The sequence below is a fragment of the Sturnus vulgaris genome, chromosome 11, assembly GCF_052056855.1.
Source record: "Sturnus vulgaris isolate bStuVul1 chromosome 11, bStuVul1.hap1, whole genome shotgun sequence".
Lineage (NCBI taxonomy): Eukaryota > Metazoa > Chordata > Aves > Passeriformes > Sturnidae > Sturnus > Sturnus vulgaris.
The window spans coordinates 14,923,947-14,950,283 of NC_142253.1; the positions used below are offsets into that span (position 1 = coordinate 14,923,947).

General features: G+C 49.7%; 2 protein-coding genes and 1 long non-coding RNA gene across 3 annotated transcripts; 2 read left to right on the plus strand and 1 right to left on the minus strand.

The window, feature by feature from the left end:
* The first annotated feature begins 1,185 nt into the window (after positions 1-1,185).
* On the plus strand, positions 1,186-3,450 carry LOC148222502 (uncharacterized). The gene is made up of 2 exons (XR_015805924.1): positions 1,186-2,743; positions 3,143-3,450. It is a non-coding gene; the product is annotated as an uncharacterized LOC148222502 (long non-coding RNA).
* A 6,873-nt stretch (positions 3,451-10,323) lies between these two features.
* RPL29 (ribosomal protein L29) lies at positions 10,324-13,134 on the plus strand. The gene is made up of 4 exons (XM_014869645.2): positions 10,324-10,437; positions 10,640-10,684; positions 11,958-12,022; positions 12,929-13,134. The coding sequence occupies exons 2-4, from the start codon at positions 10,648-10,650 to the stop codon at positions 13,052-13,054; spliced, it is 228 nt and encodes a 75-aa protein (XP_014725131.1). The 5' UTR covers positions 10,324-10,437; positions 10,640-10,647; the 3' UTR covers positions 13,055-13,134.
* A 5,735-nt stretch (positions 13,135-18,869) lies between these two features.
* On the minus strand, positions 18,870-25,526 carry TNNC1 (troponin C1, slow skeletal and cardiac type). Its single transcript, XM_014869646.2, has 6 exons — positions 25,456-25,526; positions 22,061-22,091; positions 21,638-21,784; positions 20,355-20,469; positions 20,111-20,247; positions 18,870-19,512 (listed from the first exon to the last, which is right to left on the minus strand). The coding sequence occupies exons 1-6, from the start codon at positions 25,477-25,479 to the stop codon at positions 19,481-19,483; spliced, it is 486 nt and encodes a 161-aa protein (XP_014725132.1). The 5' UTR covers positions 25,480-25,526; the 3' UTR covers positions 18,870-19,480.
* Positions 25,527-26,337: the final 811 nt, after the last annotated feature.

The window sequence follows — 26,337 nt, forward strand, 5'->3', positions numbered from 1 at the left end:
CCAAACCAGGCTGCTGGGCTCTGAATGGATTGCTGCAGTGGCCAAAGGATGGTCCTGGCACAATGATGGGACACGGGAACAACGTGCCTCGGGGTCAAACACCAGTGCAATGCCCAGGGGGCTGAGGCTCAGCGAGGAGGCACCAGCACATTCTAAAAAGGAACTCCGTTTCTCTGGTTTCTCAGAGAGAAAATGAAGGGACAGCAAGTCAGGGCTTGTGATGTGGAAACGTGATGGAAATGGGGGAGTAACGGTGTTGAGGAGGCAAAGTCTTATCAGGTGGCAGGAAGTGGGCACCAAATGAGTCCTACCTGTGATAAAGGCTCTATTATTTAAAAATCATTTCCCAGGGAAGCAACTCAGCAAAGCTTATACTGATCCTCCCGTTCTGAGAATGTTTTGATCACGACTGGTCCCTCCCCACCAAAGCAGATTCTCTGTTTCATGTGGAAATGAATTCAGGTCTGAGTTGCCCCAGGGATGAGCCTGGATGGCTGCAGCAACCCACCCTGCCTGGGAGCCTGGATTAGGGAAAGGCAGCTTGTCCTTGCCAAGTAGCCGAGGGGCATCCGAGAAGGATTTCAAGGAGGTGCTGAGGCTTTGACTCATGGGCAGAAAATTTCCCGGGAGCAGCAGACGCAGCAGCATCCCTGCGGGTCGGGTCGGCACTGGGCTGGTGCCCAGGTGCTGTCTTTAGCCCTCCTGGGCCCTGGCTGCTGGGGGAGGGGAGGGCAGGGCTTTTTTTGTGGTTTTTTTTTCTAGCAGGGGAAAAAATCAATCTGCTGCTCACACTCGGGCTGGCTGCAAGAAACGTGTCCTCTGCCGCCAGAGACACCGCAGTTGCTACAGCAACTGCAGAGCGCGGAGACACCCTCCCTGTGCCACCCCCCACTCCCCAAAACACGGCAGAGCAGGGAAGGTGATGCTGGGGAGGCCAAGAAACTGGTAGGGACCACCCTGGGCAGCCACGGCTGCTCCACGCTCTGCTCCCCCCTCGCGGAGCACGGCCGGGGCTCGGACACCGCTGTGTTCCCATCGCTCCTGACAGGCACTTGCTTTCCAGGTCATTAAGATTCCATTGAGCAGATCTACAGGCCGGGACGGCCTGGCAGAGCAGATCTCATCCCAGCCAGCCCACCCCACGCAGCCGCATGCGGCGGGACCGGGATGCGATGCCGAGGATGCGATGCCGGGGATGCTGGGGGGAGAGCGAGGGGGAGCAATGGGAGGATAAAACCGAGCTCTGCTGCCATCTCATTACTATTTAAATCGGGCTCCGCGTGGTTCCCAGCACTGTGTGCCATTCTGCCTCTATAAAAGCTCATGGTTTCCCCTGGTGCTGCTCTCTTAAATATTTAATGACAGGAGGAAGAACTGTTTTAAGAAACACTTCAGTGCTTCCATCCGAACAGAAGGTTGTTTCAGGTGGCCAGAGCAGGCAAGAAAAACCTTTAGCTGTTAATTTTTCAGGATTCTGCAGCAGTTGAAGGGGTGGCAGCATGATGACGCAGGCTAGGGGGGAAAAGAAAGATCTTCTCCGTGTCTGGAGAGAGCAAGGACTCCTGAGGTCTGTCCTGCATTCTCTTCCTGACTACATGCCAGCGTGGCTTGATGTCTTATGCTAAAACACTTGAATGAGGCTACAGTTTTGGAGCTTTAGTGAAAAATGCTTGAAGTTCACCTGCCTCCAGATCTTAGCCAGACACTCTGCCCTCCCCATCCCCTCTGGATGTATCAGATTTGCTGAGTGCCAAGGATATTTGAAGGTGTCCACTTGCCAGAGATTTCCTAAGGATTTATTTGGGTTCATGAAGTGTTTGAAAAGTCTGAGTAAAACTACTGTGGAAGGAAATGTGTTTTAATTCAAGCCAAATCATAAATCAGGGCACCCCTAACACAAGTTGAGATGAGGCTAATATGAGAGGGGAGGGCTGTGCTGCCTCTTCACTGGCAGTCCTGTGTCCCAGTGCATCACTCCTGTGTGGACCAGCTCAGTTATTCTGGTACTCGGCTGTCAGGGGCTAACAGAAGTGTTGCCACAGCCCATATTATTTTCCCATAAAAATATAAAGCCCATTTTGTCACAGGGAAGCAGCTGTATCAGGCTGAAATCAGTGCCCCTGAGCACCGTTTCCAGAACAGGTTGGGCACAAGCACTATTCAAAGCAGTCAGGTGTCCCAGGCACAGCCCCTCTTCCTTGGTGGGAACTGGGAACTCTGCACCAGACCTGTTTGCCAATCCCAGTCTCTTCCCCTGCAGCCATGGTGCAATTAGGTTTTCATTTGAATTGTGTAAAAAGGACAGTGTCAGTCATTTCTCAGCACTGATTTTGTGAAAGGGCTGCTCGGTAATTTATGTCTTTAATATTCAAGGACAGTGTTTGTGGAACCTTCTGTTGCTGCCACCAGGATAAGAAGCAGGCTTCCAAGAGAGACAAAGTGGCTGCAGTGGGCCCCAAAAAGATGCAGGGATTACACCAACACATGCTTGCATTAGTGGTTTCAATGGGGACAGGTTTTCTTAATTAGCAAGACCTTCTGAAAAGATCTTGGTAGAGAACCATAGCTAAAATCAATCAGCAGACACAGCCAAGTGGATTTCTGCACATCTCAAGGCAGGAAAAGAAATAGCACAAGATCTGCTCAGTGCTGCAGAGGGGAGGATTTTACTGCTGCTGAGCAAAGCCTGTGTGCAGCATCTCTGCATCCCGGGAAAGGTGGGATGACCCAGTGGCTGGAGCAGGTAATGCATCCAAAAGAAAGCGGGGAGGGGTGGGAAAGGGCAGTCCTAGTTTTGTGGAAGGTCATTAATTCTCTCCCAAAGAAGCACACTGAGATGTGCTACAAGAGTGCTGAGGATTTTTGGTTTGTGTCTCTTGCCTGGGCTAGAGGGGCAGGAGCTGAAGGCAGGGCTGGGAGCCCCATGCTCTGCCTCCAGAGCACAGGAAGCCCTTTCCTAAGGGTTTAGAAAGGAATTGTGTGCAAGTTCTGTCCAAAACCCCCAAATCAGGCTGCTAGCCAGGGTCTTAATCCTGCTCAGAGGGCAGGACACACAGAACCTGGCAGGATCAGGCCCTGTTTGTCTCTTTATCCCTCCCTAGCTTTGCTTGAGCAATAACCTACTTTTTTTTCTGCTTTGCAGAAAGAACATCTTGGATTATGTTGCTGCAAATAAGAGGTTTCAGTCATGGTATCAGATGAGCTGCAGGTAAGCAGAAGGTTTAATGTCAGCTTTTTTGGCAGCTTCTTTATTCTCTCTCCATTTTGCACAAACAAACTGTCTTTGTGAGGAAGTTCATTTTCCTTTTTAGCCACAGCATTTGTCAACATGGCTTCCCAATAATCCCCTCTATGCAGATAAAGGTGAGCTGGCAGCTACACTGGAGCCCTCACCTCAAGCCTGCTGCTCACTCTGGTTCATTAAAGGACTTTCCCCTCTCTTGCAGTGCAGAAGTTGTGTGTACATGAAGGATCCTAAATCCTAGGGTGACACTCAGCTACCCTTAACTTCATCCTAATCAGCCTTGTGCAATTAAGGTGCCAGGGAACAAAACTCCAGGCCCCAGAGGGTGTGGGATGTAGGGCCCCTCTGCTCACATCAGGCAATCTGGGGCATCCACCACCAAAATCCAATCCATGGTATAGGGAGGGAAAGAGAAACTTCAGATGGCTTGGCCTGCTTCTGTCCTTTCCATGTTCATTCTTTTCAGCCTCACAAGGCTCTCAGACCAAAGTATCACTTTATATTAAAAACAACCACCACAAAGCCCTTCAGATCAAAGCCTGACACAGGCCAGGATGCACACCCCGTGGGTTGCCAGCACAGGACTCTGCCCAGGATTCACACTGCCCCAGTTTAACCAGTGAAGGCAGGAGGAGTTGACTGTGCCAGGGAAGCAGCACCTACTTTCACAGCCCCACACCCGTTTCCCTTCTGTGCCTGCTGGTTTGGAAGGCTTTAAATTGCAGCCTCTTTAGCTGCTTCATTTCTGCTAATTTGCACTATCTCACTCCCAGCAACATCACCAAACTCTCCAGCAGTGTGAATGGGGTGAGCTGAGATGCCCCTGCTGCTGAGCTAAACAGCATCAGGGCTTGTTTTGCTGCTTAGAAATTTGTAAGGAATCAAGCAAGTCGATGAATAATCCAGCTTAAAAATCATAAAATAGGTACCGGGTAACTGTACACAACACTGGCCTAAATTCATACATCAAGTGAAGAACTGTAATAAAAAATTAAAGGGCACAAGTTGGGTGCTGTATGATTTGAATCCCAGGAAGCAGTCCCTTCACATGGAGCAGCTCTGCCTGTGTCCCTCGTGCCTGCACAGAAATGGTTCAGGGGTTCAGACAACCTGAACAGGCATCCATTTTTTCCCCCAGCTTGTGGCTGTTCAAGCTCAGCAGTGCTAAAACATGACGTGGGCTTGCAGAGGACACGTGCAGCCCGTGGGGTGAAGCACAGCCTGAACAGCTCTCCCAGCAGCTGGGGCTCCGTGTCCTTCTAGTAATAAATTCCCCCTGGACAGTGCTTCAGGGGATTGCTGGGATTTGAGGAGAGAGGAGGCTGGCTGGAAGCGAGACAGGCTCCAGGTTTATCCTTGAAAGCCCCTGCACTGCAGAGCCTGGGGCTGCCTTTGGCAGCCTGCCTGGAGGAAGATGTTGGTGGAGGCTGAAGGCTGCCTCGTGCTGTGTGAACCCACCAATCCCCTCCTTAGCCAGCTACGTTGGAGATAAATCTCCCTATTAGCAATGCATAAAGCAGGCCAAAATTCAAACAGCTTCTTAGGCAGGAGGTGAAGCAAAAGCTCAAAATAACTTAAAATAAGTCCTTTCTGTGCTCTGGGCTAGAAAGTGGTTGTTTTGGAGCTTTCCCATAGTGTGCCTGGCCTGCCTGCTGGGAGAGGGGGGTGCTGGGCAAGCCAGCAAAATCAGGTAAAAAATAACCCCATGCCAACGTCAGCAGCAGAGCTGAGAGGAACCAGAAGTCCTGAGCCGTTTCGAAGTTGTGTTAAATAATAAAGCAGAGAAATGAATAAATTAGCTGAGCATCTATTTAGGTCAGCCCTCTCGGTTTCTCCCGCCGCCCCCGTGCGCCTCCTCCCCGCAGCGATCAGCTGCTCGGAGCGCGCTGTGCCTGCGGCTCCGCTCCTCCGGCAACAGCCGCGCTCTCGCCAACTGCGGCTCCGGCAGGTGTCACGTCGCCTGCACACGTTCACCCCAGCCTTCGGAAGAGGCAGGCGAGCTTCCTTTTCCGTTTCTGGGGCAAAAAGTGTTCTGGAAAATCCCATTAAAGCACCAAGCGTGGGCTGCGCGCACATGGCTGCTCCGTTCCTGGCGCTGGCCCCGCTCCCAGCCCCGCACGGACCCGCAGGGTCCTGCTCCACCCTGCTCCTGCTCCTGGGCAGCTGCATCTCCCTGCTCTGCCTGCTCCACTGCTGCCAGCCTGCTCACCACCCAGATTTTTCCCATTCCCAGCTTCCAACCACAGCAGCACCTCCATCTTTGCAGGCCATCGTTCCCCACCTCGCAGGTGCCCCAGGCTTGGCTTTGTGATTGCGGTTGTCATCTGTTGGTTTGAGGACATCTAGCCAGATGGACTAGGCTGATTGACACAGATGGAGAATCAGATTTTAAACCCCTAAGCTCCCCTCAAATCATTCAAATGCTTCCAGAAAAATGGAATGACTGTGCAGTCCTGTAGATGTGTCTGTATTTACATGTTTCCCAAGCATGAAAAGCCCTCTTTGATGTCCAGAACATCTCGTGGGTTTCAGCTATAAGCAAGATGGATAAACACTGACCAAGATGAAATTTATCTGCATCAAGGACTGCTCCATCTCAGCTCAACTCCTGCTGGTCCTCCCAAACCCCACAGGTAACTGGAGAAGGTCTCCAGCAATGAACCCAGCCAGAAGCAGCATCCAGGGTGTAGGCAATGGAAAATGAGATGTTTCTAAGTTTGGCCAGGCTTAGCTGGCTCCTCACAGGTCCCAGCCTGTGAATCACGGGTACGTGGGCCACCAGCACGGCCTCCTCTCTGGAGGAAGGAGTGGAGGTGGAAAAATAACAAGAGGAAACCAGTTGTTAGTAGTGCCAGCTCCGGGGAGAGTGGGAGGAGGTGGCAGTCCTGGAGAGAAAGGTCAGGGCTGCATTGCAGGCTGCTGCCTGATTTTTCCTTGTGCCTTCATGGTAGGAAGCTAGCTTACAGCTTGTGTGATATGTGTGGAGGGGCTGGGCTGATCTGAGGGGAGAATGAAAGCCTCCAACAGCAGCCAGGGGTGATGAAGGATTTGTTTCTGGTCCCTGCTCACTCATCTCCTCTGATTTCTACTGAGCTGAACCTGAGTACCCTGTTAAAAGCAAATGTTGGCCCTTTGCAAACACTGTAAAAGAAGATGCACTTTTCAGATGTACTGGGAACAAACACATCCAAAAATAAAATAAAAGATTGCAGATCTTCAGCCTCTTCTGGTGCCTCAGCTCTCCTAACTGGTGCAAACTGGAACGCACCAGTGGAGGATAGAAACCTCAGCTACTGTTCCCATGTCCCTGCCATCAGACCAGGAGCACTTGCAAGGCTGTGCCATGACAGCTCCCCTTCCCATAGGGGTACCTGCAGCTATGGATCAGCACTTCAGCTCTCCATTGCCTTGCAAGAATTTATCTTCTCCCGAACCCTCCCATCTGACAATTGCCACCAGCTGCCAGTGATTTTTCTCACCTCCTATCCTAAGGGCTCAGAGACAGCTGTCTCTCTGCTGGTAGACTGGCACTTTCCATCAATAAAACTATTTCTTTATGCCTTCAAGGAAATTATGTCAGGGGGAAAAAAGGCACAGCCAGGTAGGATGCCAGGTCAAGGGGGAAACTGCTGTGTGAAACTTGCTGTTACTCGCTGGTGATGCCCCTTCTCCCTGAGCGGGACTAATTCTCCCACTTTGAGCCAGAGTGGGATCTGTTATGCTCAGGCTCCCTCTAGTGCCTCCATGCCCGTTGTTCCTGGCTTCTCTGGAGGCGCATTTGTCCCCGGGACTGTCCATCGATCGCCCTTGCTGCCCTCCAGCATCGCTCGGCTTTACAGCACAGCCGAGCCCTGTTTGCTCACAGGCTGGGAACAGCCCTAAAATCGCCCCAAAGACACCGGCACCTGCCAGAGCAGGTGGAGACCTGCCAGACAGCCCAGTCCTGGCTGTGCTTGCTGGGGTGAAGGAGGGTGATGAAGGTGGCCATACCCCACAGGACGCTCTCCCTGACAAGGCACAGCCCTGCACGCTGCAGCTGCACCTCGGTGGTGTCTGCAGAGTGAGGTGGGAATGGGTGGGATGGCTGAAGTGCCTGAGCTGCCCTGGGAGCAACCCAGGGGTGGGAATCTTCCATGTGAGCCATCAGGGTTAGCCAAAAGCATCCCTGTACTCTCCCCCCTGCTTGATACTTCCCCACGAGGGTTCAGTTTGAAGGGGTGCCACAGTCTGTGCCAAACAAAGTCAGCTTAGACTGATCAACACCTGAAGTGCTTCTCACTGGTTTGGGGTTCAGGGCACTGGGGAGCTGTGCTGTCATACTGTATCCAGCATCCTACATGAACATGGCCTTTCCTTGTCTTCTTCCTGTGGAAATGGGGAGGAAATTTCTTCATGTTTTGGGAAATGACCAGACCCAGCCTCTGTTCAAGGCCTTGTAAAACTCAGCCTGGCTCAGCTCTGGCACTGGCACCGTGCTGGGCAATGGACAGTCCCTGGCACCACTAAATGGGGACAGCCACAGTAATTCTTTACCCCAAGTCAGTCACCTCACAGGGAGGGAGGAGGCAAGTTAGGGGAGGCTGCTGAAATGTGGTGTCAGCATGAAAACCATGACAAACCTGACAGAGATCAATCAGCACCAGTGTGCATGATGCAAGGACAGTAACTGAGATACAGTTGTCAAAGGCACTGTGAGATTTTTATGTTACGATTTTTTCATAATTGTTTTGCAGCTGGAGCAATTACCATCCTATTTAATGAGCACAGCTCCTTTAGTAGAGGACACTTGGGCTAACATGCACTAATTAAGTCTGTAATCACTAGAAACATGACTAAAGGTTTTGAACTGGCCAATTGTTCTCAGTAACACCATAATTAGAGGCACAGCAGCTCATCATGGCACGGGAGAAATTCAAGGGGGCTTGATCACCCTGCAGTGTACACAGGTCCTGATCCTGCCTTGGATCATCCTTTTCACCTTGTACTCTGCACTGGTTTGCAGTGATTTATAAACTACCCTGAATATGTTACACTCAGCCCCACGAACTGAATGTTCTTCTACAGTTTTATTTTAATAATTTGGCTTATGGATCTTGTAATCACCTGAGCATTAAGCACAGCTTCTCTAATCCCCACCTGTCTGACTGCTCACCTGAGTGGCCCCAGCAGCAGCTGGCAAAGACTCCCAGGGGCCTCCAAAAGCAATAATTGCTGCAAGACCCTGAAAAAACTTGGAAAAGGTAGATAGAACCCTAAAGTAAACCCTTCTGTTTCTTCCTATGGAGGAAGGCTCAGAAATTAGTTCAGAAGAACAAGAGTTTTCATAATCTAATGGCCAAACTAAGGGGGCTGGCCTTTCTGCCTTGCAATGCAGTGGAGGCAAACACCTCTGGGATTTAGTTCTGTCTTCCACTGATCTTGGCTCTTTTTGTTATCATGAAAATCAGAGTTTCTCTCTACTGTTGGCTGCAATTAGCTGGCCACAGTGATGTACAAATATTTTAAGACTGCAGCTCACTACAGTGGAAGGAATTTTAAAAAGCAACAGTTTAAAAAGTCAGATGTTTGCATATCAAGGAGGATTTTGGGCAGACCTTCATATTCCAGCTGCAAAATGCCAGTAAAATAATATTTCCATTTTCATTTATTTTTACACAACAGCTGCCCAGAATGGGGATGGGGCTGGGAAATGAAACCAAATACACTTTACATCTTAAGTCTTGTTCAAAATAAGATAAATACTGAAATTAAATTGCCTTAGCTTACTTTTTCCTGCCTATTTTCATTTCACTCTCATCAGCATTGCCCAGCTACCAAGGATCATCTATTTTTCCCTGTTTTTATAATAGGAAGAGCTTGTTTATAGGTATCTGAATTTGAAGCAGAGTAGCAATTGCTCTGCAAGCAATCAGCCACTGAAAAAATGTCCAGTTCCCTCTCTGTACTGGACACGGGGCTTTTGGTCTCTAGGCTGTTTTTTTCAGTCTGGGTTACTTTAAGCAATTCACTTGTGCCTCTCATTGTAAATTAAAGGCAATGCCATAAAAAGATGGCAGTATGTTCCCACAATGCAGAAGAGCCTGGGCCTTTTCTGCTCGTTTTTCAGAGGTTCCCATTTGAAATCCTAGCAGTTGTGGCCAGAAATGCTGCAATTGGTGAACAGATACAACCCAAGGGGCTTGGGCAAGCTTGGCCTTATTCCTGTGACACTTCACCATGGGAGATGCCTCAATCCATGACCAAGGAAAGACCAAGGAAAGACAAATCCCATCTTTCCTTGAACACCTCCAGGGACAGTGCTCCACCACCACGCTGGGCAAACCATTGCAATGTCTGCTCTTTCCAGGAGGAAATTTTCCCATCGCAGTCATCATTTCAGTGTCTTTCACACACTAAAATGCCCAAGTCTCAGTCTGTATCTTTTGTGGGAGTGCAACTTTGACCTCACAGCATGGCCAGCGTGGTCAGAACACAGCACAAACCCCTGCACTGTCTTTGCTGGGCATGGGGGGTTTTGGGGTCACCGAGGTGGCACAGCCAAAGCTGCCAATTGTCTGAAAGCAAACAGAGCGCTTCGAGCCTCCGGTGCTTCATACAAAAAGAGATGAACGGCATTGAATGAACCCGCCCTGAGGAGCATCGTCAGTGCGTGCTGACCTGCCCGAGCACGGAGGAACGCGCACATAAACCCCGTGGATTCTGGTGGGGCCGAGGGCCTCAGGCTCCCGCAGCGGCCGGGCAGGGCCAGCACAGGGCGGCCTCGGCTCCCCTGCCCCGGCCGGCAGAGGCCATGGTCCGGGCACGTTAGTGGGGGGACCGTGTTTGTGGGGGGACCGTGTTGGTGGGTGGACTGTGTTTGTGGGTGACCGTGTTGGTGGGGGGACCGTGTTGGTGGGTGGACTGTGTTTGTGGGGGACCGTGCTGGGGGTGGGGGGTGAACCGCGTCCGCCACGTCGCTGCGTAGCGGGGCCTTCCCGGGGCGGGAGCGGCGGCCGCGGGAGCCGGGGCGGTGCGGGAGCCGGGGCGGTGCGGGAGCCGGGGCGGTGCGGGCAAAGAGCAGCGGTGCGGGAAGGCAACGGAGACACTGCCGGTCGGAACTACAGGACACGGGGTTCCGGCCCGGCCCCGATTCCCGGCAGACCCCGCGGTGCTCCTTCTCTTCCGGTCCGGCGGTGGCGGCGAGCGTAGCTCGGGTGAGGGCGGCCCCGGCACCATCCGGCACCATCCAGGCTCATCCGGCACCATCCAGGCCCATCCGCGGGCTGGGCGGAGGGGCCGGGCCGGGGCTGTCGGAGCGGGGCGATGCTCGGGGCTCGGGGCCGGGCGGGCTCTTTGCGGGAGCCGGGCGCTCCTCGCCAGCCCGGCCCGGCTGAGCCGTGTGTGTTTCTCCCGCAGGTGCGACCATGGCCAAGTCCAAGAACCACACCACGCACAACCAGTGTGAGCGGGGCGGGGATCCAGGGGGGTTCAAGCGGGCTGGGACCGGCGCGGTGATGGTAGCACGGTCTGCCCGGGGGTTTGCAGCGAGATACGGTGGTGCTGCGCAGAGATCCAATGGGGGGCGGGTTTAAAGGAGTGTGATAAGAGTCGGGATTTGTTTGGGTTTAACGTAGAATTAATATACAACCAGAAAAATAGGAACTTTTATGTTAGAAAACTGGGGGTCGGCCTCTACTCTCAGTTAACCAGCAATAGGATGATAGAACACAGACTCAAGCTGTGGCAGGGTGGGTTTAGATTCGACATCAGGAAGAATTTCTACACGGGAAGGGTGTTCAGGCATTGGAATGGGCTGCACGGAGGGGGGAGGTGATGGTGTCACTGTCTCGAGGTATTTAAGGAAAGACTGAACGTGGCACTCGGTGCCATGGTCTGGTTGGCTGGGTGATGTTGGGTCATAGGTTGGACTCAAAGATCTCAGTGGCCTTTTCCAGCCTGAGTGATTCCGTGGTGTTCATCACCAGCTAAGCAGGCAGAGGGATCTTTTACCAGAGTAGGCAGTGACAGGACACAGGGGAATGGCTTCACACTGACAGAGAGTAGGCTTGGGTTGGATATAAGGAAGAAATGTTTTACCTGTGAGGGTGGTGAGGCCCTGGTACAGGGTGCCCAGGGAAGCCGTGGCTGCCCCATCCCTGGAAGTGTCCAGGGCCAGGTTGGACAGGGCTTGGAGCAGCCTGGGATAGTGAGATGTGGCTTTGGCAGGGGGGTGGAACAGGATGCTCTTCAAAGTTATTTCCAACCCAAACCATCCTGTCATTCTCTGGTGTTCCTGAGAAGCTTCATCGCTGGGATCATGTGCAATCCAGAGATGGCCACAGTGATGAAATCGTTTGTGTTTGGGTCTTCTCATCAGTGCTGTGACTTAGCAGAGGTCACAAGTAGATTCTGCTTGGTCCTACCCAGTGAGTGACTCTGCCCTCTGACACTGACCTCAAGTGCTTGAATTTATTAATGAGTGAGGCCTTTTACTCTGCTGGTGGTGCTGTCAATGTGTCCTTAGTTAATGAGCTACCTGAAATCCTTGGAAGCCCATGCAGAGAGATAAGCATAAAGATGTGTTTTTAGTTCAAATGCAGTTTGGATAGGAAGGGTCTGAAAATTGTCAATTCCACATCATTTTGATAGTCAAGTACACTTAAAAAGAAACTTACCCATCTGCTAAATAATAGCAGAAACTGTAATTGAAGTAATTGTCTCTTTTTCCGCATAGCCCGTAAGTGGCACAGAAATGGCATCAAGAAGCCCAAAACCCATAGATACGAATCTCTCAAAGGGGTGAGTATTTCTACTGATATTCCCAGGCTGAGTCACTGAGGCTTAACTGTGAAAAAAATCCAGAATTTGTATTATTTTGACTGACACAATTTTTGCAGACAGAGGCCTGTGTTCCAGGTGCTCAGAACCACTGTGGGGTTCAGTTCTTTTACTTACCTGACGTGCAGCCGGGGTATTTCTAACCCACGTGAAATCTGCCCTTGTATGTCTGTAAAACTGCATTTTAGTCAGTGGCTAGTGTAGTCCCTGTCCTGTTCTGGTGGCTGTCACTGAGTTCTGTTCCCAGTAAAACAAACACTTGCTAGTTAAATGTTCCTTTGCCTTTTGAGTCCTGCCGTGTCTCCTCCTCTCCTCCTCCTCCTCTCCTTTTTCTCACCTTCAGTATTGTTTTACTGTCTATACTGATCCAGATAATTTCACAAAATGAGAGGAGTTCACATTTCTGGGCAAAGCACATGAAAGTGACAGTATATTGCTTTTTCTGAGATTATCCAAATGGTACAGCAGGATCTTTTTCCACACTTGAAAGTGAAAACAGAAACTTTGGTGTTCACTGAGGGTTGTGATTTTATTTGCTTTGTAGATGTCATGATCTACAAAGCTTTTTTGAAGTGAAGTAAAAATTTGTCTTCCACAGAGCTCAGTGAGTGTTTGGTCCTGCCTCTCCTGCAGCTTTGCCCATCCTGTTCTTCATGTTTATTGGTGGGGTTTGGGGTTTTCTGTTTGTTTATTGCATTTAAGGAAAATAGCTGTTAAAGCCTGGTTGCAGATGACTAAAAAAATTTTGTTGAAAGAAAAAAAGCCTGAACTAGCCCTGCATTTGTGAATAATTGGAACAATATGGAGCTGTAAATGTTTTTATATATCTCTTCTGCAACAGGGCTTATTTTTCCTTTATTTTTATAGGTTGATCCCAAGTTTCTGAGGAACATGAGATTTGCAAAGAAACACAACAAGAAGGGGCTGAAGAAGATGCAAGCAAACAATGCCAAGCAGGCAGCTCAGCAGGCTGCTCAGCAGAAAAAGGACTGATGTGCTTTGATAAGAAGACCCAGTTTTCTTACTGGCATGTGTGTTACAGCATTTTTTTAAATAAAATTGTGTGTAACAAAGCCTTCACCTCCTGAATTTGAGGAGAGCCCTCCAGAAGCCTTGAGTTGTACTTTAACTGCAAGGTGTGCATCAAGTCTGTGAACAGTGATCCAGGGGAGCCTGACTGGCTTGTAGTTCCCTGGATCCTCTTTGTGCTTTTGAAAACTGGGGTGACATTTTCTTTCTCGGGTACCATGACTTTAGCAATAATTCCTGGTGGTGTTACAGCAAGGTGAAATTTCCAAGGCTTTGCTGTGTGATTCCCTACAGCTGTGGGAATCCTGGGAAATAGGAGGGCAAGGAGTGCTGGCTGTGGTGTTGGAGACCACAGGAGTTTGTGTTGGAGTTGGTGTGTGTTGTATCTTGAAATACTTGTAGATGTTGAAGCATTAATGGAGCTAGCCATGGGAACGTGTAAGGGTTTAGGAATATACAAGATACACATTTTTTAATAGTGACTGATTGTAGGGAATGTCTTTGACATTGACAAAGTACTGTCTGATGAAACCTGCTGGCTTGGGGACATGAGGGGAATAACGTGCAAAATCCCAGGAGGAGCTGAGCCCGGGGTTTGCTCCTGCTGTTTTGTACATCAGGAGAGGGCTTCACTCTCCAGGGCCCTCTCAAAGCTGACTCCGGCCGTGCTTTCCACTCCTGGCACGAGGCACCTGTTGGAATGCAGCCAGCTGTCCTGAAATTGCAGTTCCAGCGCTTGTCCACCCGATGGGGTAAATCCATGGAGCCACAGGAGGGCTGCGAGTTCACAGTTCCCTTCTGACTGCAGTAGAGCAACAAAACGCTTGCCGGGTGAAAAGCATAATTTTAACTGGAACATCCAATTAATGTAGCTAATTTTTTGACTAGTTTAGCCAATTACCAAAATTATATGCGTTAATTTGAATTCTTTCTGGCTTAAATTCAAAAATCTTTTCCCAATTCCCACTTTTTAATTGCTTTTGACTGATTAGGAAAACCCACCGACCCCTAAACCAGGTAATATAAAGAGATTTACTAATTTGAAACATTCAAAGCCAGTGATGTCTGTGTCCCTCAGCTGTCTGATTCCTGCTTTGTGCATCTCTTGGGCTTTTGTGGAGGGTGGGATTTGTCAGCCTGTTACAAATAAGTGTTTGAGGAACTTAAAGGATCACCAGCAAAGGTGTCAATAAAATTCAGATTTAATATTAAGCGACAGCATGACAGTTCATTGGCAAGGCTCACTCAGCTGCTTGCTCGCTGGTTAAGGCACACACAGAGTGGAGTTGTTGCTGGTGTTGAAGGAGATGGGAGTGGCTGGTCCAGTGAGGGTCAGTGATCAGTCTGGTGTAGATGAGTGTTACAAGAACAAAAGAAAAAAACCTCAACAGAGCACTTGGTTGTAGGAATTACTACTTGTGGATGGTTGGGACAACTCAGGCACTCTCTATATTCTGGTCTTGAAGTTTGCAGTTTATTTCGTAGGGCGTGGGTTTATATGAGGCCCTGCTGGGAACTGCAGCCACAGCTCGGAGCAGGACAGAGAGAGAGGGATAGAGCAAGAGTAAGAGAAGAGAGTGTAAAAGAGTAAGAGAGAAGAGAGTAAGAGCATAAGAGAGTGATTTTCCCATTTACAGTACATTAAATCTTCTTCTATGTTGAATATTCTAATTTCCACTAACCAATCTAATACAAGACACAAATTCTCTAACATTTGCATGCAACCTATAGGAATCACTATATTACCATGTTTTACTGCTTTTCTTATCTCTAAATTTTATCTGGGACCCTTCCTGCCATACCTAGGGAGGATGTCTGTTTGCTTTTTGGTATTGGCAGCATCTACCATTATCTAAACAAAGGGGCCTTCAGGCATTCAGTTGCTTTCAGCCACACAGTCGAAAATTGCTATCATTTCTATTTCGCTTATATTTTCCATATTCTCAAAGTCTTTTGCTAGACACTCGTATTTATAAGGTTTCCCTAATTCATCCTTCCCAACACTTGGTGTTTGTCAGTCTATACCTTTACCTGTGTGTCTTCAGATTGTCTACCCAGTTTAAGTTCTGCATTTTAAATCTCTAGCACTAAAAATTCCATATAAGAAGGAAGATTTCATTTCAACCCTCTTGATGTCTTCCCCAGAGTGCTTGTGTTGTGGGAATATGTCACCCACAAGAGAGAAGAGAGAGGCAAGAAAATGATGTTGGAATGTTAACGAGAAGCAGAGGGCAAGATTTGGGCTTCCTGTGGCTCCAGGCAGCTCCCCCAGGCCTGCCTTCAGAGGCAGCCTTTTCATGTTGCTGCCCTTCATGCTGCCCTTCAGTGGGACAACTTCCCAAATAAGGCCTTGCTGACTTTCTGACCAAAATAGCGGCTGCGTGACAAAATGCAGCCCAGAGGAACGTAACCTTAATCCAGGCATCATTGTGTAGCAAGATACAGGAATTCTGTGAGCTTCCACTGCAGCTCGGTGTCAGGTTTGTTGTTGTGTGCTCCCTGCAGACACTGCTTGGACATCAGTGGCCAGCTATTGCATTTGCTAACCCTGTGACACCTCTGCTCACTTGTCCCAGCCCAGAAGGGAAGGCTGTGAAGGGGAGTTTGTGCTGACTGTGCTTCTGGGGGGTCTCCATCCTCTTTCTCCTGCCTTGTGAAATCATTTAAGTTCTGTTGGTGAAGCTGGAGATCCTTTTTGGGGGCATTACGTATACAGAGCCCAGGAGGGGGAACTGGCAGCTGTGGCCCACTTGAAACCATTCCTATTATGCAGAGCTCTCTCATCTTTGGTATTTAAAAACTTCAAAATTCTTATGATTAAGTGTTTGGTATCCTGGGGGAGGACAAAGAGCTCAAATGCATCTCAATGCTTAACAACTGCTGTACATCAGCTTATACATCTCATGCTGCTGCTGTATGTCATACTTGTGGCAAATTATGTCTCCCCTTTGCAACTAAGAGGACTCAGTATCAAGTTGCAGTTTGGCTCCTTTCTCTGATTTAAAAAAGAAAAAGAGCAAAGGGCGTGTAACCAAATACCAAATCATCTCATTTGGCAAAGGTGAGCCATTGCTCTGACAGCCAAGAGCACAGAACTGGGGAGGGGAAATCAAAGTCCTGCAAAATCTCTGATCAGATAAGGTGTTCACTGGGAACATTGATGTTCACAGTAATGATAAATAAAATACAGGCCTGGACAGGTGTTGCTCTGTCCTCCTTTATTGCCTTTCAATAGTGTGGTCAAAAAGAAGCAGCAACAGAGCATGAGTTCTGCTTTGCCCAGGCTTTAAGGCTTTTGCAGGTGTTTCTACACCACAGGGGCTTGGCGAAGTGTTCATCTGATGAACCTTAGCTCACATTACACTGCCACTGCCCTGCTGGCACGTTGATGCAGAGGTTTTATTCGGGCAGTGTGCACAAAATTTCATCGGAGCTTCCTGCAGTCACTTGGTCCACACAGCAAAGTTTTATTGAGGGCTGAGGAGAGGCCTCAAATACACTGATAAAGCTGCAAGCCAGGGCAGGAGTTTAAATCTACAGCAAAGGTAAGCAGATAAATGGCCTGAGACCTGTGGCAGTGTCTGGTGGCATGGGCTGCTGTCACCTGCCTGTACAGCTGCTGTCCCTGCTGGGGAGGTAAGAACACACAGATCTAGGAACTGTTTTAGGCACTGGTCAATGACTTTTTGCCTGATTAAAAAAACAATTAATTGCTTTTTTTTCCCCAGACAATGTGGACGTGTATCACATTCCTTAAATGCTTTTGGACACCAGAGGTTCACTACACACGCAGTGAAAATTGTGAACTGGTTTGGAGTTGCACAGACACATGGATTGCTCAGGGTGGTTTTCATTCGCTGTTAGCACATCCCCTGTGTGGGGGCTCAGCCAGGCTGATCCTCCAGGGGTGGCTGTTTTTTCAGCCTGCTCACCCACTCACTGGGCTGTCATGTTGTGTTACATTCCTTGTGCAGTTGTTCCTGTGTTTTAGCCAACAGTGAAATCCACCCACAGCTCCTCACCCTGCAGCATTTGCTGTCTGACTGGGAGGACAGGCAGTGTGTTAAGACAGTCCAGCCTGGCCACAGTTTTCCCAGCTTCCCAACCTCCTGTTCTAGGGACAGAAAAAGCCTAAATAGTCCTAGTGTATCTGCTCTTCTAGTGACACGTTTTGGCTGCTACAAGAACTTTGTCTTCTCTCTCCAGCCACCACCTTCCCAGCTTTATTCTTGGAAAAGGGTGGGCAGCCAGTGAGGCTGTGGCTTTCTTCTGCCATTGAGCCAAGGGGGAAGAGCCAAGACACGGGGCCAGGTGGCTCTTCCCAGGCTTCTTTTTCCCTGGGTCACAGCATAGTCCAAACCACCAAGCTGTCTGCAGGGTAGGGGTTAACCTTATTTATTCTCTTTTTCACCCTCCAGAGGAGGCAAAGCCTCTTGGTAAGCAATGGAGAATGTCTTAGAGAAGTCCTTTTTGGATACTGGGGCTTAGCCAGGACAGAGGAGGATAAGGGGGCTGTCAGTGATGCCTGATGTGATGTGATGTGATGTGATGTGATGTGATGTGATGTGATGTGATGTGATGTGATGTGAGCGCAGGGGTGGGTTGCTCGTGGGCTGGGTGGCCGTGGGTGTGGGGACAGCTGGCATTACCTCAGTTCCTGGCTGAAACCCAGCTGTTGGCAACTGTGGAGGTTCCCAGGCCTGGGGTAAAACATGAGGACATGCTGTATCCTCACAGGTTTCAGTGGGAAACTGCTGCTGCTACACTGCGGAGGCAGAAAGTGTTTCTTTCCCATTTCTAGGCTACAGATTAGTTAGAAATAGAATCTGTTAGCACCTGGGAGCATTCCATGTCCCAGGGTTTGTAGACCCATATTTCCACTGCCTTCTTGTGCACCGGAGTCCTGCTCAATCTGCAGTAGCTATAGCATCAAAGGCTTAGAGCCCTTGGGGAGAACCCTTTGTGTGGGTCAAACAGATTTTTGCATTAGAGCTGTTTCCAAAATACCCTTGATTTTTAGCTGACAGGTTCATTTTCTTAGTTCTTCTGTTTCTATAAGCCTTGGTTGAGCAAAATATTTAGTGCTGCTTGTGCAGAGGAAAGACACAGCCATGTCCTCCCAAACAATCCACCACCTCTCTCATCCCTGTTTTCACCTCAGGCCTGTTTGCCCTGAACTGCAATATTTCCTTATTGATATAAATGAGATTGTGTCACAGCTGCTTTAGGGTGTTATTTCCACAGAAGTGGGGGGAAAAAAATCAGATTTGGGGAGGAAAGACAGAAGGAGAGCCCAGCAGAGCTGGGGCACTGGCCCAGCAGTGTGGCCACCCAGGGCTCAGGGCAGCATCTCCAGGGCTTGCACCAACACAGTCCCGTGCCTTGCCCTGCCAATGTTTGTTTTGCTTGGGTAAACGATTGACTTTAGCAACACGACTGCAATGTGTGAGTTGTGCTGGGGCTGTAATTCGATGGGAGGAGGCAGCTATGTGCAGGGAGAGCTGCTAATGCCACAGGAATGCCGTGCTTCCTTGGGATGAGAGGAGACAGCCCCTGGGGACAGCGTGGCTCCTTGGCCCTGCTGTCACTCTGTGCCCAGGAGCTGAGACCCAGAGGGGACTTGTGCATTTCTCAGTGGCCCAAATCGATGTCGTTTGTCAGGGAAAATTGGATGTCTCATTCTTTGTAGTGAGGCTTCCACCCAGGGCTGCAGGAGGACTGTGAGGGGCCAGTACCTGCCTCTCACCAGGCTGGGGGAGACAGGAAGGAGCACCCAGTCCAGCTTGGGAATGGCTTTTATTTGTGTTTCCAAAGCAAATTGAGGTCTTCTTTTGGCATCACGGGGTGCCAATCAGGTGGGGAGGAAGAGGGGGTGTACCCTCAGGACAGCCAGGAAAAGGGTAGGGAGGAGAGGGACTGTGTCTTGCACATGAATTTCAGTGATGGCTGAAGTGAGTTTTAATTCATATTTCATTGCCAGAATGCTGCCAATGCTCCAGTTAAACCAGCAGGCACCAGTGGCAGCTCCTGCTCACCTTGGCAGGGTGAAGAGGTGGAACATGGCAGCTCCCCACAAGCACCCATGGCCCAGTTGGATGGACCTGGCCATTGGGCTGGCAGCAGAACTCCTCCTTGGAGGCTTACAGCTCCAGCTGTGATGTCACCTCGCCAGAAGCAGCCCCCAGCAGTGGTTTCATCGATCACAACAAGGGTGAAGCTGTCACTAAAGGAATGAGCAGCTGAGGCAATGGGTATTAACAGGTTTTATTTCCCCCTGACCACCCTTCTCAGCACTCAGTCTTCATGCTGGTAGCCAGGGGACTTAGTCAAGGAGATGAGATGCAGAGCTGGAGGGTTTAGGAGATTCAAGCTGTCCATCTGGCCTCAGATTTATTCAACCCCCTTCATAAACTCCAGGAACTCTGCCAAGGGGAAGACATTGGAGACAAGAGGTGTGAGGTGAGACCCAGGGGCCCTCAAGCTGCCAAGTGTGCTCTTGGCAGCTTTTCCCAGCCCTGTCTCCTTTTCCACCCTCAGATATGCAAGAGGCCAAGGGGGAGATGGCTACTGCTCCTCTGACTGTGGCGAGGACTCCTTGTGACTCCTGCTGGAAATGTCACTGGAGCCCTCAGCTGCCACCAAAACACTGGAGGTGAGTGCTGGGGGGGGACACACGGCCTCTGACTCAGCTCAGAAATGGTCTGGGGCTCATTTTGTCAGCTTCACATTCAAAGATACAGCCCCTCAGAAAAGATGCTTGTGTTAGGGGGGCAGGAGGGACTGGTGAAAAGTGGCAGAGCTTCAGTGCAGCAAGGGGACAGTGAAGGCAGCCCCAGGTCCTTGCTCCCATTTCACAGGTGTAAGAACCTCCCATCCCTGTGCACATGTGCTCCTGCCAGACACTGCCCTGCACTGCCTGCATGAGCTCATGCTTCCATGGGAAGGCAGCCAAGACCATGGGAGCTGCCCAGGGGATGACCAAGGGCTGGTGACCAAACCACATGCAAGAAGGAGTCCTACCATCATAGTCAATCCTGCCATCGTTGTTTTTATCCCCATCTTTCATCAGTTCCTCTATGTCATCCTCAGTGATGGTCTCTCCTGTTGCCTGCAGCATGATCTTCAGCTCCTCGAGGTCGATGTAGCCATCAGCGTTTCTGTGCCAGGACAGGAGAGTCAGGACCACACAGAACTGCTGGGGAGGGGGAGCCAGGCTGGCTGCACCCCTCCCACCCCTCCACCACGCTGTGCTCATGGCTCTTACTTATCAAACATCCTGAAGAGGTCTGAGAGTTCCTCTTCAGTTTTTCCTTTGCTGTCATCTTTCATACACCGGACCATCATCACCAGGAACTCATCAAAGTCCACGGTGCCGCTGCCTGGGGGAAGAAAGGACATTCTGGGACCAGCTGGGCAGAGCCAGGACCCTGACTGAGCTCCACACTTCTCCATGAGCAGCTCCACCAGAGCTCCACTCAGCTTCCCTGCACAGCCACATTAATTCAGAACCCCAAAGCCTTAAGTGGTGGTGTTAAACCCGTTACTGTTGAAGTTAAAAACTAAAACTGCCATCAGGTAATGTCTTTACAGGTCAAACTGAAAAATATACAAGGTCTGATGCCTCAGTCTTTTCTCATACTGGGCTTGAGGAATGCAGGAAAGGGGAGCCCAGCTGGAGCCACAAGCTGGAGCTACTGGGGGTGGACAGGCAATGCCAGTGAGGGATCACACTTCCCTTCAGCAGCCAAGGGCCAAAACTCGGGAGAGCAGTCCCGACTCACCTCAGGATGCTGGAATAAGTGACTGAGGCATTTCTCTGACCTTGTAAGTGAATTTTTACCTTTCACAGTCATTTTGTTTTGGCAACAGTCCTTCTGGAAGCACCAATGAATGGAAATTCCTATTTCCTATTCCTATTCTCCTATGGAGACACCTGTCCATCTCATTTAGGTATTAATATTGAAAGCTCCTGAAGGCAGGTGTTCATGCAGTTGATTTTGCACCTGCATTTTAGCAGTGTTGTTTTCAATGACTCAGATGCTTTCCTTTTTTGCCTGATTTTTAACTGCTTTTTTATTTTCCATTTACTTAGTGTGGTATTTCTGCCCAAATGCCCACAGTGGATCTCGTTATGTGTGATCATCAGTACATTGATTTAATCAGTATTGACAGTTAGTTATGTGGGAGTGCGTACACTTGAGCAGTGAGAGATTTTCCTGATGATAGAATCCTCCAAGAGGCATTTCTAAAATGGCAGTTCCTACATTCAACCTATATCTTGTTTTTTAAAAGGATCTGTACAATTTCACAGTAACCCCCAAAATCAGTTTAAACAGTCTGATCATTGTAGGAATAAAAATTTCTACAGTTTCTCTTTGCCTAGAAATTCCCTAAAGGAACCATGCTGAGATTTGGTGGGTGTTTAATGTGAATTCACAGCAGCTTGCACCCCAGAGCTGTGACTGTCCCCAGCACTGCAGAGATGGCCCCACACCCCCAGATGTGGGGATGATGCCTGGGAGAGTGGAAGCAACCCAAACTTCTCACCATCTTCATCCACCTCATCTATCATCTCCTGCAGCTCCTCAGGGGTGGGGTTCTGCCCCAGCATCCTCATCACCTTCCCCAGCTCCTTGGTGCTGATGCATCCATCCTCTGCCCCCAGCACGAAGATGTCAAAGGCAGCCTTGAACTCTGGAGAGAGAGGAGAGAGGAGATGTGAGGGGCTCCTGCCCTGCACCTCGACCCTGCAGGCAGGGGGCTCATCCCAGCCTCCCCTGCCTGTGCACCCCAGCAGTGCCCAGGCAGGACACAGAAACTAGAAATGCTGGTGGATCAAAATCCCTGGGTCACGCCTGCCTTGGCCAGGCTGGCCAAAGCGTTTTCCTGAGTGTTATTGCTGAGGCAGGCAGGGCTGCTGGCTGGGGAGCTCCCCTTTAGGCTGTGGTGTCAGGCTGAAGATGCACCTACCATTTTTTTGCTCTTCTGTCAGCTGCTCAACCTGTAGGGAAAACACAGATCCCAAGTCATTTTAATTTTGTCAGCATCACTAATTGCTAAAAGGACACGTTATTTGTTCAACAGCCTTTGTCAGGGTCAACCAAACCTCACAAGAGGACCAGGGAATGTACAGCCAGGGGGGTTTTGACACCACAAGTTTTTGTAGTCAGTCTAAGAGATTCTTCTCCTTAAAGAAATTATTCACATCTCCTTTGAAGCACAACTCTAGAGCAGTAGATGCTAATACATGGCAGAAATAGCCTTGGTACAAGCAGGGAAAGCCCTCTGGGAAAAGAATATGCCTCTGTCAACCATTTGGGAATAATTTCTTGTTGCTGGCAGGTTTCACTGCAGGATGGCTGCACTGCTGAGGGCTGCTTGCATGTGAGCCAATGCCAGATCAGAGATGAGACGTGCTTGAGAGTTCCCTGGGGAGGGAGAGGTAGACAAGACTATCCCTGGTAGTTGTTTTTCAGCTCTAGATTCAGGAAACTCCTTGCCTATCCAGAGCTTAACTGCTCTGCTTCCATCTGAGCCAGTGTTATTACAAAGGTGCCTGGCTCTACAGGGAGATGTTTAGGCTGTTTTGGGAATCTGCCTGGAGAAATGGCCTGTGGAGCCAACAGGCATTAGCTGGCATGGGCTGGCAGACTGTTCCCAAACTCTGCCCTAGCCCAATCCCCACAGACCATCAGTGGGAGCTCATTACTCAGCATGAATTAATGAAAATAACCAATAAGGACAGCAAAGGGGAATCAATCAGCTCTGTGCCATACCTGTTTAAGTGCATTTCTCTCTTTGACTTCATTCCAGGTACTGCTTAGCTGAACTTGCTGCCCTCACCACCGTGTCCCACTGCCCCTTTGGTAGCATCCATGAAAACATCAGCTTTTCTTTCCTATGCTGGTCAACAAACTCTCTAGATCCAGGCAGGCAGGACCCCATGCGTGCCCTGTCTGACCCCCCTAAAGTCTCTTTGCTGCCACCCCCATGCAAGAGACCCCCAACCCCCATCCTTGCCGTGATTTTTTGGGCAGAGCCAACCCGGGCTTGTGGCACTGCCTTTGAGCCAAAGCTGATTCTTTTGCCTCAAAGGGCAATGGTTTTGCAGAAGCCAGCTGGTTCTTCCTGCTTGCAGCAAGAAGCAGAGAAAGTATTTTTCCTTAGTGGGACAGAGGCTGTGGGAAGCAGGTAGAGCATTTTGTCCCACTCCCCATCTTCCAAGAGGTGAGGACTTAGAAAGCACTAAGGATGGCAGCAGGATTTTTTTTTTGAGGAAACCCAAGCCCAGTGTGTTTTTGGTGCTGCTGAAGGCAGGTCCGCAGTGCTGTCCCTCTGTAGACATTGGGCAGAGCAAGGGCAGCCACCAGCACGGTGGCCACAGCCATGTCCTGCTCTGTAACTCGACACTCCTGGCTCAGTCGCTATTTATAAGCCTGGGTGAGAGAGGTGCTGGAGATAAAGATGAGCTCCCCGATTGTTCCCAGGCTTTGGTATTTATCCTTGCAGCCCTTTATCTGGACACTTGTCCCTGGCACTGTTCTAGGCACCGCTCAACAGAGCCTAAAAATATTCCCAAAATAGTTTTGTGTTTGCACAGCCTTATCTAGGCATGAGTGGGTAAGATGAAAACCCACTAGGTTCTCTGTCTGCACGTAGGGGATTTGGCATAAATGTAATATTAATGTATGCTATCAGCATGCAGAAAATATTCAACTATTCACTTTTGAAGCTTCCTTAGTGCTGAAGTGATAGATGTGGTGTATATAAATTAAATACATTGTTCCTATAAAGTAACATTTTTGTCACAGAGATGTCTCCTGAGCTGTTCATAGTTCACTTTGGACATGGGTGCTGTTTGCTGCCTTATTCCTCTTTTCCCTCCACATCATTCCAGGAACAGGTTTTTCTGACTGCTGTGTGGGAAGGCAATCTCTAAGCTCACAGTACTGCTGCAGCCATGGTAATGCCAAATCTGCTGCATTTTGCTTTTATCAGCTCTTCGCTCCATCCCATGGTTCCCTTTGAAGTCAGAGGAAACTGAAGTTTTTCAATTATTTTTTTCACAGGTAAATGTTTTCTTACAGTCTAAATTGTGGGAAATAGATCCACAAAAGAGTTGTTTGTCTCAGCTGTGCCTGGCTTGGACTTGTTTTGCCTCTGTAAAGGTGTTGGGAGTTAATGCCCAGGACTCAACCCTACATTTATCTAATTAATGGGCAGCGAGGAAAGAGTCTGTGCCTTGAGTCACAGACAACAGATTTAATTAAAAACCTTAATTAGAAAGGCCTGTTTTTCTTTTATTTTACAGGTTCCATTTTTCTCCCTTCTGAAGGTGTTGGTTGGGGGACTCAGCCTTTCCTGAACCTTTTCACACTATCAGGATCACTACAGGGGTTCTGTTTCCTGAGGTTCAAGGCTGACCAAAGGACAGGGGATGTGGGAGCATTGGGGTTTTTTTCTTCAATTCCCTACCAAGGACTATATTCCTTCCCTCTAAAAACCTTGGAATTAAAATAAGACTTGTATGATGCATTTTTTGTGCTCTTGCTTAAAATCAAACTTGATCAGCTGTGTATTTAAGGGGGGGAAGCACCAGAAAGCTTTTACTGTAAATCCAGTTATGGATGCAATAGCAATCCACACAATCCAAAATCTATTTTCATCCTTATTCCACTCACACATCTTTATCTGTCTACATTACAGAATAATGCAGTGTTCTTATTACAGACCAAATAGTTCGGGTTTACACAGTGAGCACAGCGTGCAGCTGTGGAAGTTAAAATAGCCCAAGGATGCTCCACGTTCCCCAGGGCATAGCTCACATTCTGGATTCTGCACAGCACAGAGCAGGAGCAACAAAGCAGAGGAGGAGGTTTGGAAACAACTGAGAAAAATGCAAGTTTTTTTTTAAATCCCCTGAAAAACATTCAGCTAAGGATGGGGGGAACATAGCAATGGCAGAGTTGTAAAGCACCAGAAAGAAGAGGGTGAGATGTTTGTTTCCTGGGAAATCCTCTTCTGCTTTGTCTGGGCTAAAACCAAGAGTCATCTCTTATGCCATGCAGGTTTTATTGAGATTTATAGCTTCACCTAGGAGCCACCTCCCTGCTTTACAGTGGGGAACCAGGGGGTCACTGTAAAGAATTCAACAGCAGGTTGAGAGTTTCACATTTGTAAGAGGAGCGTGAAACTTCCAGAGCCATGAGAGCGAAGGCTCTGCGTCCTGGATGAGCATATTGACTAGAAGCTGCTGCCTTAGAATTATTCCTCATTTCCATCAATTATTGCTGTCGCAGCTTTGGGGCATCCCTAGAGGCATTTCGGACCCGTCCCCATCCCAGAGCCCCGGGGCAGGCACTCACCGCTGCCTTGTAAATGTCATCCATGGCTGCAGCGAGGGGCCGGGGCTGCCGCGGTCACTGCGGCGCTGCCCCGCGGGCACGGCTCATATAGGGGGGTGCTGGCCCGGGCTGGGACCAGCCCACGGCAGCCCCGCATGCCCGGCCTCCCAGGAATGCCTGGCCTGCGTGCCTGGCCATGGGGACACGTCCGGGGCCAGCCCCGGCCCCGGCCCCAGCCCCTCTCCCGGCAGCTGGAGCGCTCCTCGTGACTCTGTTGTGCCACCGAGCCACCGCTTCTCAGCGGGACCTGCCGAAATCGCTGATGTATTGCGGTTCTTGGCTGTCCTGACTGCAGCCGTGCCATCGTGTCACCTCCACCTCCCGAGCGTTCCCACTGGGAGCTGCGCTTCAGGGATTCTACTGTGCCAAATCGAATTTTTAGTATTGGTATTACAGAAAAGGCACGTGTCCCAAAATATCCCTGTCCAGCAGCAAATGTCCCTCGGGGCAGTGGGAACAGGAGGTGTCAGGGCCCCTCGTCCCGTCTGCTGGGTGTCCTCAAATCCACAGGGGACTTGCAGCTGGGGCCGATGCCATGTGGAGAATGTGCAGTCCCCGCGCCAGGGAGAGAAGTGTGGAGACAGATGGGGCCTTGCCTCAATGCTCTGTTTTCACCCAGGGCTGCAAATTGTGGGGATCAGCTGTCAAAAACGGGGGTATAAACTCTGATTCCAGGGATAATTCTTGGTGCTTCAGGAAATCATGATTGACATCACCCAGCCAGCAAGCTGACCTGTCCCCACTGCAAACAGCTAAAATCCACATTCCTGGATTTACTGTGGATTTACCACGGATTTACCCCACCATGGTGGAGAGCAAAACACACCAAAGGTCTCCAAATGA

Coding starts and splice junctions, on each gene's coding strand:
- TNNC1 (XM_014869646.2), bottom strand. CDS start 25,479: ATGGATGACATTTACAAGGCAGCG. Junction 20,470..21,637: donor AGATGAGGTGGATGAAGATG/GTGAGAAGTTTG, acceptor TTCTTCCCCCAG/GCAGCGGCACCGTGGACTTT. Junction 20,248..20,354: donor CTCTTCAGGATGTTTGATAA/GTAAGAGCCATG, acceptor GTCCTGGCACAG/AAACGCTGATGGCTACATCG.
- RPL29 (XM_014869645.2), top strand. CDS start 10,648: ATGGCCAAGTCCAAGAACCACACCACGCACAACCAGT. Junction 10,685..11,957: donor CCACACCACGCACAACCAGT/GTGAGCGGGGCG, acceptor TTTTCCGCATAG/CCCGTAAGTGGCACAGAAAT. Junction 12,023..12,928: donor GATACGAATCTCTCAAAGGG/GTGAGTATTTCT, acceptor TTATTTTTATAG/GTTGATCCCAAGTTTCTGAG.